This window comes from Chlorocebus sabaeus, chromosome 25 (genome assembly GCF_047675955.1).
Source record: "Chlorocebus sabaeus isolate Y175 chromosome 25, mChlSab1.0.hap1, whole genome shotgun sequence".
NCBI lineage: Eukaryota > Metazoa > Chordata > Mammalia > Primates > Cercopithecidae > Chlorocebus > Chlorocebus sabaeus.
Window position 1 is genome coordinate 21,726,958 of NC_132928.1, and position 14,951 is coordinate 21,741,908.

Consider the following 14,951-nt stretch of genomic DNA (forward strand, 5'->3'; position numbering starts at 1 on the left):
GCATTGTGTAAACTGCGTGAGCCTACATCAAGTGTGTTAAATTAGCTTGTTACAGAAAAAATAAATCCAACTTAGATTACTTTAAGGCTCATGTAATATATGAATAGAAAGAAAATTTATCTACAGATTACCATCACAAAATAACAATATAATGTGGAAAGAAAATTGTGTTTTATATATTTTAACCTACATACAAACACAGCATTTAAGAAAGTTATCTTACCCTACCAAGATCCTATGTTTGGGCACCTCATAAAAACTGTAATTACTTACACATTTCTACACATACTACCACTTATATTTGTCATGATAGCTATACCAACCCAAACTGTCAAGTATTCCTTCATCAGGTTTGGGATATCCTAGAAAAAAGAAGAAATATAGATTAAATTTAAAAAAAGAAAGAATTAAATAAATCTTAAAATCCTTTAAATTCATAGCGTGATTTTTTTTCACCTTTGTAGAAAATCCCTTAAACATAATTTTCCTTATAAACTATATTAATGTTTCTCAAAGTAGTATCATAACAATTTATAAACTTATATTTAATGTCATAATCTTCCTTCTTCCTGCCCGCTCACATTTCCTCTGACAATATTCTGTGGTTCAACATGCAAATTGATCTTTACTATATTCTCAAAATTAGTCTATAAATCCGGTGTGATTCTAATTAAAATAAAAAGATATAGGGATTAGCCAGGCGTGGTGGCTCATGCCTGTAATCCCAGCACTTTGGGAGGCTGAGGTGGGCGGATCACGAGGTCAGGAGTTCGAGACCATCCTGGCCAACCTGGTGACACCCTGTCTCTGCTAAAAAAAAATACAAAAATTAGCTGGGTGTGGTAGCGCGTGCCTGTAATCCCAGCTACTCAGGAGGCTGAGGCAGGAGAATCTCTTAAACCCAGGAGGCAGAGGTTGCAGTGAGCCGAGATAGAGCCACTGCACTCTAGCCTGGCAAAAGAGCGAGATTCTGTCTCAAAAAAAAAAAAAAAAAAAAAAAAAAAGAGGGATTAATAAAAATAAATGCTTTAGAGTTGACCTGAAATGGAAGGAAACTTCCTCAACATAATAAAGGCCATATATTAAAAACCCACAGTTAACATCATACTCAACGTTAAATGAATGAAGGCTTTTTCCCTAAGATCAGGAAGAAGACAGGGTGTCCATGTTTGCCACTTCTATCTGACATAGGGCTGAAAGTTCTAACCAGAGCAATTAGGTAAAGAAAAGGAATTCAAATTAGAAAGGAAGAAATAAAATTCGCTCTGTTTGCAGATGACATAATCTTTTATTTAGAAAACCCTAAGGATTCCACATATACATACACATGCAAAAATCTCTTAGAACTAATAAATGAATTCAATCAAGTGGCAGGTTACAAAATCAACATACAAAACTCAGTTGTATTTCTATACACTAACAATGAATAATCTGAAAAGGAATTAAAAAAACAATATCATTTGTAATAGTATCAAAAAGAATAAAATACTTAGGAACAAACTAAGGAGGTGAAAGACTTGTACACTGAAAACTATAAAACTGCTAAAAAAAATTAAAGATAAAAATAAATGGAAAGACACTTCTGTTTATGGATTGGAAAAATTTAGTATTTTTAAACTGTTAATACTATACAAAGCAATCTTCAGATTCAGTGCAACCCCTATGAAAATCCTGATGATGGCATTTTTTGTTTGTTTCTGAAATAGAAAAATCCATTCTAAAATACATATGAAATCTCAAGGGACCACAAATAGCCAAAACAATCCTGGAAACAAAGAGCAAGGTTGAGAAGGCTCACACTTTCTGATTCCAAAACTGTAATAATCAGAACAATGGTAATGCCAAAAAGGCAAACATACAGACCAATGGAATAGAACAGAGACCTCAGAAATAAACCCCTGCATATATGGTCAAATGGTTTTCAACAAGACTGACAAAGAACAGTCAAATGGGGAAAGGGCAGTCTCTTCTACAAATGGTGCTGGTAAAACTGGATATCCACATGCAAAAAAAGTGAAGCTGGACCCTTATCATATACAAACATAAACTCAAAATATATCAGAGACCTAAACATAAGAGGTAAAACTATAAAATGCTTCTTGACATTGGATCTGGCTATGATTTCTTGGATGTAACTCCAAAAGCCCAGGCAAGACGGAAAAAAACCATTGTTTTTCATCAATTAAAAGCAAATTTTGTGCATCAAATGACACTATCAACAGAGTGAAAAGGCAACCCACAGAATGGGAGGAAATATTTGTAAATCATGTATTTGGTAAGGGAGCAATATCCAAAACATATAAATAACTCCTAAAACTCAGTAACAAATATCAACCTAACTTGAAAATGGGCAAAAGACTTAAAAAGATATTTCTCTAAAGAAGATATACAAATGACCAATAAGCACATGAAAAGATTCTCAACATATTTCTAATTATTAGGGAAATGCATATCTAGTATGCATATCTACCTCATGTCTATTAGGATGGTCTATGGTTTGAATGTCCCCTTCAAAACTCATGATGAAATTTAATTGTCAATGTAATGTTATTGGGGTGGCACCTTTAAGAGGTGTTTAGGTTATTATGGCTCTGTCCTCATGAATGGACTAATGTCATTATTGCAGGGGTATGTTTGTTATTTTAGGGCATGGCTTTGTCCCTCTTACCCTCTCCTTCACCGTCTCTTTTCCCTTCCACCATGTGATGCCTTCCATCATATTATGACAAAGCAAGAGGGCCCTCACAGATGCCCATGCCTTGATATTAGACTTCTCAGCCTCCAGAACTGTAAGAAATAAATTTCTGTTCATTATAAGTTACTCAGTCTGTGGTATTCTGTTATCACAATACAAAACAGACTAAGACACTTGGCTATTACTAAAAAAACAATTTAATAAGTGTTGGTGGAGATGTGGAAAAATTGGAACCTTTGTTAAAGGTTCCCACTGCTGGTGGGAATGTAAAATGGTGCAGCCACTGTGGAAGACAGTATGCCAGTTCCTCAAAATATTAAAAATAGAATTCCCTTATGATCTAGCAATTCTACTCCCAGGTATATACCTAAAAGAAGTGAATACAGGAACTCAAACAGATATGTGTACACCTATGCTTATAATAGCATTACTCAAAAGAGCCGAAAGGTAAAAACAAACCAACCCAAGTGTCTAGCAACAGATGAATGAATAAATGAAATATAGTATATACATATAATGGACTATTATTCAGCCATAAAAAGGAATGCAGTTCTGATTCATGTCACAAGATAGATCTAGGTGAACCTTAAAAACATTATGCTTAGTAAAATAAGTCAGACACAAAAGGACAAATAGTGGGATGCCATATAAGTGGACTCCACTTATTATATAAGTTTACCTAGAATAGGCAAATTCACAGAGACAAAAAGTAGATAGTGGTTATCGTCAGGTGATGGGGATAGCAATGGACAATTACTGTTTAATGAGTAGAGATTCAGTGTGGGATGATTATAATATTCTAGAGATGGATGGTACTGATGATTACATAACAATGTCAGTGTACTTAATGCCACTGAGTTGGAAACAACATGGTCAAAATGATAAAATAAAAAGTTTATTTGGAAAAGTTAACATGAGAGTACCTTAGAAATTTCTGAAAAGGAAGTGTTCTGGCAGTTATTAAAACATATAGTACTATAGTTAGAGAAAAAAAAAAAAGACTTGCTTCTGGTACAAAAATGGAAGAATGGACAAAGTTCAAAGGAGACAACAGGATGGAACACCTATGAATGCAATACAAACTGGCATTTCCAATCAGTTGGGAAGAAGACAACTTATTCAAAAAATGGCGCTGTTTAGCTATTGGATGGTGGGTGGTGAGTGGAGTGGGGTGAGGTGGAACCATATATCTCACTATATACACCAGAATAAATTTCAGATTTACCAACGATTTAAGTGCAAAGACCAAAGTCAGAACACATGGTTGAAATCTTTATATAATTTCAGCATATGGAAGACCTAAAGTTTTAGTAAGAAAGACATCAAAGTCATAGCCATTAGGGAAAAGATCAATACATCCAGCTACCTATTCATGTAAAATGTCTGAACATATAAATGACCACTGATAGAATAGTTAAATGAAATATGGTATATATTAAAGTCATCATTAGAAAGGATGAGAATAAATCTAAACACAACCCCAATCTAACAGTGTAAGTGGAAAAAGTTCAAGTTGCGAAAAACATGTACAGCATGATATCATTTTTAAGAGAAAACACTAAAAACTACATGTATAATTACACATAAAAATATGTTGATGGTCCCAGGCAAAGCAATCAGACAAGAGAAAGAAACAAAGGGCATCCAAATAGGAAGAGAGGAAGTCACACTATCTCTGTCCACAGACAGCATGATCCTATATTTAGAAAACCGCATGGTCTTGGCCTAAAAGCTGCTCCAGCTGCTCCTGATGTTTATCAAAAACTTCACCAAAGTTGCAGGACACAAAATCAACATACAAAAATCACTAGCACTCCTATACACCAATAACAGCCAAACTGAAAGCCAAATCAGAGAGGCAATCCCAGTCAAAATTACTACAAAAAGAATAAAATACCTAGGAATACAGCTAACCAGAGAGTTGAAACATCTCTACAATGAGAATTATAAAACACTGCTCAAAGAAATCAGAGAAGACACAAACAAATGGAAAAACATCCCATGCTCATGGATGGAAGAATCAATATCATTAAAATGGCTATACTGCCCAAAGCAATTTACAGATTCAATGCTATCCCTATCAAACTACCAATAACATTCTTCACAGAACTAGATAAAACTATTTTAAAATTCATACGGAACCAAAAAGAGCCTGAATAGCCATGAAAATCTTAAAGCAAAAAGAACAAAGCTGGAGGCATCACATTACCTGACTTGAAACTATACTACAAGGCTACACTAACCAAAACAGCATGGTACTGGTACAAAAACAGGCATATACACCAATGGAACAGAATAGAGAGCCTAGAAATAAGGCTGCACATCTACGACCATCTGACCTTCCACAGAACTGACAAAAACAAGCAATGGGAAAAAGATTCCCTATTCAATAAATGGTGCTGGGATAACTGGCTAGCCATATGCAGAAGATTGAAACTGGACCCCTTCCTTACACCACACACAAAAATCAACTCAAGATGGATTAAAGATTTACATGTAAAACCCAAAACTATAAAAACCCTGGAAGACAACCTAGGCAATATCACTCTGGACATAAGAACTGACAAAGATTTCATGACAAAGACGCCAAAAACAATCGCAACACAAGCAAAAATTGACAAGTAGGATTGAAGTAAATTGAAGAGTCTCTGCACAGCAAAAGAAGCTATCAACAGAGTAAACAGATGACCTACAGAATGGGAGAAAATTTTTGCAAACTACGCATCTGACAAAGGTCTAATATTTAGCATTCATAGGAACTTAAACAAATTTACAAGAGACAACTCCATTAAAAAGTGGGCAAAGCACATGAACAGACACTTCTCAAAAGAAGACATACATGTGGCCAAACAAACATAGAAAAAAAGCTCAATATCACGATCATTAGAGAAATGCAAATCAAAACCACAGTGAGATACCATTTTACATCAGTCAGAATGGCTATTATTAAAAAGTCAAAAAATAACAGATGCTGGTGAGGCTGTAGAGAAAAGAAAACACTTATATGCTGTTGGTGGGAGTGTAATTCAGTTCAACCATGTGGGAAGCAGTATGGTGATTCCTCAAAGAGCTAAAATCAGAACTACCATTTAACCCAGCAATCCCATTACTGGGTGTATACCCAGAGAAATATAAATCATTCTGCCATAAAGATACATGCATGTGAATGTTCACTGCAGCACTGCTCACAATAACAAGACAAGGAATCAACCTAAATGCCCATCCGTGACAGATTAGATAAAAAAATGTGGTACATATACACCATGGAATACTACACAGCCATAAAAAAGAATGCACACATGTCTTCAGCAGGAACGTGGGTGGAGCTGGAGGCTATCATCCTTATCAAACAAATGCAGAAACAGAAAACTAAATACTGCATGTTCTCACTTTTAAGTGGGAGCTAAATGGTAAGAACATACGAACACAAAGAAGGAAACAACAGACACTGGAGTATACTTGAGCGGGGAGGGTGGGAGTAGGAAGAAGAGCAGAAAAGATACCTATTGGGTACTAGGCTTAATACCTCGGTGATGAAATAATATGTACAACAAATCCCTGTGACACATTTACCTATGTAACAAACCTTCACATATACCCCCAAATCTAAAATAAAACTTTTTTAAAAAAGATGTTGATGTACAAAGATAGATTTAAAAAGAAACCCTAAACTATTAACAGTGATTAACCTGGGTAATGAGTTAAAAATAAAACTAATCTTTTACTCTATATACTTTTGTGATGTTTGAAATTCTACAAAAGTATATGCATACACTACTCATGTAATTAAAAGTTATAAAAAGTAATCTATATCCAATAGTATAACAAGCTTAAAATTGACAAAACAAAAGAACCTCGAAAAAATTGTTCACTTCATATGAACAAAAGCCCTTTTAGGGCTTTAATTCATAATGAGCTCTCAAAAATCACTAAGAAAAATATTTTAGAAACCTAACAGAAAAATAGACAAAGCATATGAATAAATAAATGTAGATCAAAAAAAGTTCAGCTTCACTGACAATTAAAGAAATGCAAATTGGTCAGGCATGGTGGGTCACACCTGTAATCCTAGCACTTTGGGAGGCTGAGGCAGGAGGATCGCTTAAGCCTAGGAGGTGGAGAAGAGACTTGGCAACACAGCAAAACCCTGTCTCTACAAAAAATACAAAAAAATTAGCTGGATGTGGTGGCACGTGCCTGTAGTTCCAGCTACCTGGGAGACTGAGGTGGAAGAATCACCTGAGCCCAGGAGGTTGACGCTGCAGTGAGCTGTGGTTGCACCACTGCGCTCCAACCTGGGCAACAGAGTGAGACCCTGTCTCAAAAAAACAAAAACTAAAAACCAACAACCAAGAAATGCAAATTAAAACAAGATGTTATTTTTCACCCATCATTTAAAAATTAACTTTTTTTATACACGTCTTAAGTTTTTAATTAAAAAAAGTTTTAAGTGAAAAAAATTCTTGTCCAAGATGGCTGAATAGGAACAGCTCTAGTGTGCAGCTCCAGCGAGACTGACACAGAAGACAGGTGATTTCTGCATTTCCAATTGAGGTATCTGGTTCATCTCATTGGGACTGGTGGGACAGTGAGTGCGGCCCAAGGAGGGCAAGCTGAAGCAGGGTGGGGCATTGCCTCACCCAGCAAGTGCAAGGGTCAGGGGATTTCCCTTTCCTAGCCAAGGGAAGCCATGACAGACTGTACCTGGAGAAATGGTATACTCCTGACCAAATACTACACTTTTCCCACAGTCTTAGCAACCAGCAGACCAGGAGATACCTTCCTGTACATGGCTCAGTGGGTCCCACCCTCACAGAGCCTTGCTCACTGCTAGCGCAGCAGTCTGAGATTGACCTGCAATGCTGCAGCTTGATGGGGGGAGGGATGTCCACCATTGCTGAGGCTTGAGTAGCTCACAGTGTAAACAGAGGCCTCAAAGCACGAACTGGGCAGAACGCACTGCAGCTCAGTAAGGCTTACTGCCTCTATAGATTCCACCTCTGGGGGCAGGAAATGGTAGAACAAATGGCAGCAGACAGCTTCTGCAGACTTAAACGTCCCTGTCTGACAGCTCTGAAGAGAGCAGTGGTTCTCTGAACACAGTGTTCAAGCTTTGAGAATGGACAGACTGTCTCCTCAAGTGGGTCCCTGAACCCTGTGTAGCCTGACTGGGAAAGACCTCCCAGTAGGGGCTAACAGACACCTCAAACAGATGGGTGCCCGCTCTGGGACAAAGCTTCCAGAGGAAGGATCAGGCAGCAATATTTGTGGTTCTGCAGCCTCCACTGGTGATACCCACGCAAACAGGGTCTGGAGTGGACCTCCAGCAAACTCCAACACACCTGCAGCTGAGGGGTCTGACAGTTGGAAGGAAAACAAACAGAAAGGAATAGCATCAACATCAACAAAAAGGACATCCACACCAAAACCCCATCTGCAGGTCACCAACATCTAAGACCAAAGGTAGATAAAACCACAAAGATGACAGAAACCAGAGCAGAAAAGCTGAAAACTCCAAAAAACAAGAGTGCCTCTTCTCCTCCAAAGGATCACAGCTCCTCACCAGCAAGGGAACAACACTGGATGGAGAATGAGTTTGATGAGCTGACAGAAGTAGGTTTCAGAAGGTTGGTAATAACAAACTTCTCCAAGCTAAAGGAGCATGTTCTAACCCACTGCAAGGAAGCTAAAAACCTTGAAAAAGGTTAGACAAATGCCTAAACTAAAATAAACAGTGTAGAGAAGACCTTAAATGACCTTATGGAAAACCATGGCACAAGAACTTTGTGACACATGCACAAGCTTCAATAGCTGATTCAATCAAGTGGAAGAAAGAGCATCAGTAATTGAAGATCAAATTAATGAAAAAAAAAAAAGCAAGAAGACAAGATTAGAGAAAAAAGAGTGAAAAGAAAGAAACAAAGCCTCCAAGAAACATGGGACTATGTGAAAAGACCAAATCTACGTTTAATTAGTGTACCTGAAAGTGACGGGGAGAATGGAATCAAGTTAGAAAACACTCTTCAGGATACTATCCAGGAGAACTTCCCTAAACTAGGAAGGCAGGCCAACATTCAAATTCAGGAAATACAGAGAACACCACAAAGACACTCCTCGAGAAGTGCAACCCCAAGACACATAATCATCAGATTCACCAAGGCTGAAATGAAGGAAAAAATGCTAAGGACAGCCAGAAAGGTCAGGTTACTCACAGAGGGAAGCCCATCAGACTAACAGCAGATCTCTCGGCAGAAACCTTACAAGCCTTAAGAGAGTGGGGGTCAATATTCAACATTCTTAAAGAATTTTCAACCTAGAATCTCATATCCAGCCAAACTAAGCTTCATAAGTGAAGGATAAATAAAATAGTTTACAGACAAGCAAATGCTGAGAGATTTTGTCACCACCAGGCCTATGGCCTTACAAGAGCTCCTGAAGGAAGCACTAAACATGGAAAGGAACAGCCAGTACCAGCCACTGCAAAAACATGCCAAATGATAAAGACCATCAATGCTACAAAGAAACTGCATCAGTTAACGGGCAAAATAACCAGCTAACATCATAATGACAGGATCAAATTCAAACATAACACTATTAACCTTAAATGCAAATGGGCTAAATGCCCCAACTAAAAGACATAGACTGCCAAATTCGATAGAGTCAAGACCCATCGGTGTGCTGTATTCAGGAGACCCATCTCACGTGCAAAGATGCACATAGGCTCAAAATAAAGGGATGGAGGAAGATCTACCAAGCAAATGGAAAGTACAAAAGAAGGGGTTGCAATTCTAGTCTCTGATAAAACAGACTTTAAACCAACAAAGATCAAAAGAGACAAAGAAGGCCACTACATAATAGTAAAAGGATCAATTCACCAAGAAGAGCTAACTATCCTAAATATATATGCACCCAATACAGGAGCACCCAGATTCATAAAGCCAAGTCCTTAGAAACCTACAAAGAGACATAGACTCCCACACAATAATAATGGCAGCCTTTAACACCCCACTGTCAATATTAGATCAATGAGACCGAAGGTTAACAAGGATATCCAGGACTTGAACTCAGCTCTGGACCAAGCAGACCTAATAGACATCTACAGAACTCTACACCCCAAATCAACAGAACATACATTCTTCTCAGCACCACATCACACTTATTCTAAAATTGACCACATAATTGGTAGTAAAACACTCCTCAGCAAATGTAAAAGAACAGAAATCACAACAAATTGTCTCTGACCACAGTGCAATCAAATTAGAACTCAGGATTAATAAACTCACTACATGGAAACTGAACAACCTGCTCCTGAATGACCACTGGGTAAATAAAGAAGTGAAGGCTGAAATAAAGTTGTTATTTGAAACAACAAGAACAAAGACACAATGTACCAGAATCTCTGGGACACATTTAAATCAGTGTGTAGAGGGAAATTTATAGCACTAAATGCCCATAAGAGAAAGCAGGAAAGATCTAAAATCAACTACCTAACATCGCAATTAAAAGAACTAGAGAAGCAAGAGCAAACAAATTCAAAAGCTAACAGAAGGCAAGAAATAACTAAGATCAGAGCAGAACTGGAAGTAGAGACATAAAAAACCCTTCAAAAACTCAATGAATCCAGGAGCTGGTTTTTTGACAAGATCAACAAAAATGAAAGAAAAAATAATCAAATAGATGCAATAAAAAATGATAAAGGGGCTATCACCACCAATCCCAAATAAATACAAACTAGCATCAGAGAATACTATAAACACCTCTACGCAAATAAACTAGAAAATCCAGAAGAAACGGATAAATTCCTGGACATATACACCCTCCTAAGACTAAACCAGGAAGAAGCTGAATCTCTGAATAGACCAATAACAGGTTCTGAAATTGAGGAAATAACTAATAGCCTAACAACCAAAAAAAGTCCAGGACCAAACGAATTCACAGCCGAATTCCATCAGACGTAAAAAGAGGAGCTGGTACCGTTCCTTCTGAAACTATTTCAATCAATAGAAAAAGAGGGAATCCTCCCTAACTCATTTTAGGAGGCTAGCATCATCCTGATACCAAAGCCTGGTAGAGACACAACAAAAAAAGAGAATTTTAGGCCAATATCCCTGATGAACATCAATGCAAAAATCCTCAACAAAATACTGGCAAACCGAATCCAGCAGCACATCAAAAAGCTTATCCACCACGATCAAGTTGGCTTCATCCCTGGGATGCAAGGCTGGTTCAACATACTCAAATCAATAAACGTAATCCACCACATAAACAGAACCAACAGAACCAACAACAAAAACGACATGACTATCTCAAAAGATGCAGAAAAGGCCTTCGACAAAATTCAACAGCCCTTCATGCTTAAAAACTCTCACTAAACTAGGTATTGATGGAACATAACTCAAAATAGTAAGACCTATTTATGACAAACCCACAGCCAATATCATACCAAATGGGCAAAAACCGGAAGCATTCCTTTTGAAAACCGGTGCAAGACAAGGATTCCCTCTCTCACCACTCCTATTCAACATAGTGTTGGAAGTTCTGGCTAGGGCGATCAGGCAAGAGAAAGAAATAAAGGGTATTCAATTAGGAAAAGAGGAAGTCAAATTATCTATGTTTGCAGATGACATGATTATAAAATAGGAAAAGAGGAACTCAAATTGTCTATGTTTGCAGATGATATGATTGTATATTTAGAAAACCCCATCATTTCAGCCCAAAATCTCCACAAGCTGATAAGCAATTTCAGCAAAGTCTCAGGATACAAAATCAATGTGCAAACATCACAAGCATTCCTATACACCAATAATAGACAAAGAGAGAGCCAAATAATGAGTGAACTCCCATTCGCAATTACTACAAAGAGAATAAATACCTAGGAATCCAACTTACAAGGGATGTGAAGGACCTCTTCCAGGAGAACTACAAAACACTGCTCAATGAAATAGAAGAGGACACAAACAAATGGAAGAATATTCCACGCTCATGGATAGGAAGAATCAATATTGGGAAAATGGCCATACTGCCCAAGGTAATTTATAGATTCAATGCCATCCCCATCAAGCTACTACTGACTTTCGTCACAGAATTGGAAAAAAAAACTACTTTAAATTTCATATGGAACCAAAAAAGAGCCCATATAGCCAAGACAATCCTAAGCAAAAAGAACAAAGCTGGAGGCATCACGCTACCTGACTTCAAACTATACTACAAGGCTACAATAACCAAAACAGCATGGTACTGGTACCAAAACAGAGATGTAGACCAATGGAACAGAACAGAGCCCTCAGAAATAGTACCACACATCTACAACCATCTGATCTTTGACAAACCTGAGAGAAACAAGAAATGGGGAAAGGATTCCCTATTTAATAAATTGTGCTGGGGAAACTGGCTAGCCATATGTAGAAAGCTGAAACTGGATCCCTTCCTTACACCTCATACAAAAATTAATTTAAGATGGATTAAAGACTTAAATGTAAGACCTAACACCATAAAAACCCTAGAAGAAAACCTAGGCAATACCATTCAGGACACAGGAATGGGCAAAGACTTCATGACTAAAACACCAAAAGCAATGGCAACAAAAGCCAAAATTGACAAATGGGATCTAATTAAACTAAAGAGTTTCTACACAGCCAAAGAAACTATCATCAGAATGAACAGGCAACCTACAGAATAGGAAAAAATCTTTGCGATCTGCCCATCTGACAAAGGGCTAACATCCAGAATCTACAAAGAACTTAAACAAATTTACAAGAAAAAAAAACCCCATCAAAAAGTGGGCAAAGGATATGAACAGACACTTCTCAAAAGAAGACATTTATACAACCAACAGACACATGAAGAAATGCTCATCATCACTGGTCATCAGAGAAATGCAAATCAAAACCACAATGAGATACCATTCATGCCGGTTAGAATGGAGATTATTAAAAAGTCAGGAAACAACAGATGCTGGAGAGGATGTGGAGAAATAGAAACACTTTTACACTCTTGGTGGGAGTGTAAATTAGTTCAACCACTGTGAAAGACAGTATGGTGATTCCTCAAGGATCTACAACTAGAAATACCATTTGACCCAGCAATCCCATTACTGGGTATATACCCAAAGGATTATAAATCATGCTACTATAAAGACACATGCACATGTATGTTTACTGAAGCACCACTCACAATAGCAAAGACTTGGAACTAGCCCAAATGCCCATCAATGATAGACTAGATAAAGAAAATGTGGCACATACACACCACAGAATACTATGCAGCCACGAAAAAGGATGCGTTCATGTCCTTTGCAGGGACATGGATGAAGATGGAAACCATCATTCTAATCAAACTATCGCAAGGACAGAAAACCAAACACTTCATGTTCTCATTCATAGGTGGGAGTTGAACAACGAGAATACATGGACACAGGGTGGGAAACATCACACACCAGGGCTTGTTGGCGGTGGGGGGCTAGGGGAGGGATAGCATTAGGAGAAATACCTAATATAAACGATGCACTGATGGGTGCAGCAAACCAACATGGCACATGTATACCTATGTATCAAACCTGCATGTTGTACACAGGTACCCTAGAACTTAAAGTATAATAAAAATAAGTAAATAAATAAATAAATTCTTAATAATATCAGTAGGATAAAGGGTTAACCAACCTGGATAATTTGAGACTGGAGGCTTGTAAGTAGGCCTAGGACCTAGAAAAATAAGTTTGATTTTATAAATTCACCAGGGCCTTATCAATATAAAATGATGACTTTAATTTTGATATTGATTTTTTATCAAAATGAAAACTACACATACTTTACAACCTTTGCAATTCCACATCTTAGAATTTAACCTACATATATATTTACACAAGTATAGAAGGATGTATGTACAAGAATGCTCACTACATTTTGTATTTTATAATGGAAATCCTAGAAGATAACCAATAATAAATCATTAAAGTAATGTGAGGCTGGGCGTGGTGGCTCATGCCTGTAATCCCAGCACTGTGGGAGGCCGAGGCAGGTGAATCACTTGAGGTCAGGAGTTCGAGACTAGCCAGGCCATAATGGAGAAACCCCATCTCTACTAAAAATACAAAAAATTAGCCGGTGTAGTGGTGGGCGCCTATAATCCCAGCTGCTTGGGAGTCTGAGGCGGCAGGAGAACTGCTTGGACCCGGGAGGCGGAGGCTGCAGTGAGCTGAGACCGCACCACTACACACCATCCTGGGTGACAGAGCGAGATTCTGTCTCAAAAAAAAAAAAGGAATGTGCTTGGGTTAAACATATTTTTCTTTTTAAAAAACTGTAAGTAGTATGATACTACATAATTTACATCTTTCTCTTTTCCATAGGACTTCCTCGACATTTCTTCATGTTAACACATTTAGATCTACCTTAACATCATTATGTTGTTATTTAGTCTTCCTCTAACTGATGATAAAAAATGACTGACAATCCCGTAAGGAATTTTGATTTGTGATTTTTCAAAAAATATCCTTGCATTTTCTCTTTTTAATAAACATTTTATCACAAGCAGTTCTCTCTTCTGCTCTCCGCTCTCCAACACTAAGCTAGATCAGTGTTTTATAAATACTTTATGAAATGCTTATCGTCAACTCTTTCAAAAGACTGTTATCAACAAACTTAGTGCGTATGCCCACTAAGAGCACGTTAGTAAGCATGGATGCCTCACTGAGTATAAATTGCACATGCAATCTTGTTTTGCTTATATATCAGTCCACTAAAAAACCCATCTCTTCCTGACCCTCAAACCCTACAGCACTCAACTCAGGAGGCTACAAGTTACCAAGCTCTTATAGGAATTGTAAGGTTTTTTTGTTTTTGTTTGTGTGTGTGTGTGTGTGTTTTGTTTTTGTTTTTGTTTTTGAGACGGAGTCCTACTCTGTCACCCAGGCTGGAGTGCAGTGGCATGATCTTGGCTCACTGCAACCTCTGCCCCTCGGGTTCAAGCGATTCTCCTGCCTCAGCCTCCCAAGTAGCTAGGATTACAAGTGCCTGCCACCATGCCCAGTTAATTTTTGTATTTTTAGTAGAGATAGGGTTTCACCAACTTAGCCAGGCTGGTCTTGAACTTCTGACCTCGTGATCCACCCACCTCGGCCTCCCAAAGTGCTGGTATTACAGGTGTGAGCTACCCCGCCCAGCCTATAAGAAGGTATTTTAATTACTATGTTAACATGCATAATTCCTTTCGATCCTTTAAAATATTAGGGAGATAGGAAATATATAATCAAATTAGA

General features: G+C 37.8%; 1 protein-coding gene across 10 annotated transcripts in view; it reads right to left on the reverse strand.

The window, feature by feature from the left end:
* The window catches only part of CD46 (CD46 molecule), a 43,051-nt gene that overhangs the window by 11,282 nt on the left and 16,818 nt on the right, over positions 1-14,951 (reverse strand). For 8 of the 10 annotated variants that reach the window (XM_007988621.3, XM_007988613.3, XM_007988616.3 and 5 more), the window contains 2 exons: positions 13,354-13,395; positions 324-362 (listed from right to left, as the gene is read on the reverse strand). In XM_007988621.3, the coding sequence (XP_007986812.1) occupies positions 324-362; positions 13,354-13,395 (81 nt within the window). The remainder of the gene's footprint in view (positions 1-323; positions 363-13,353; positions 13,396-14,951) is intronic. The other 2 variants (XM_007988617.3, XM_037985610.2) reach the window with 1 other exon arrangement.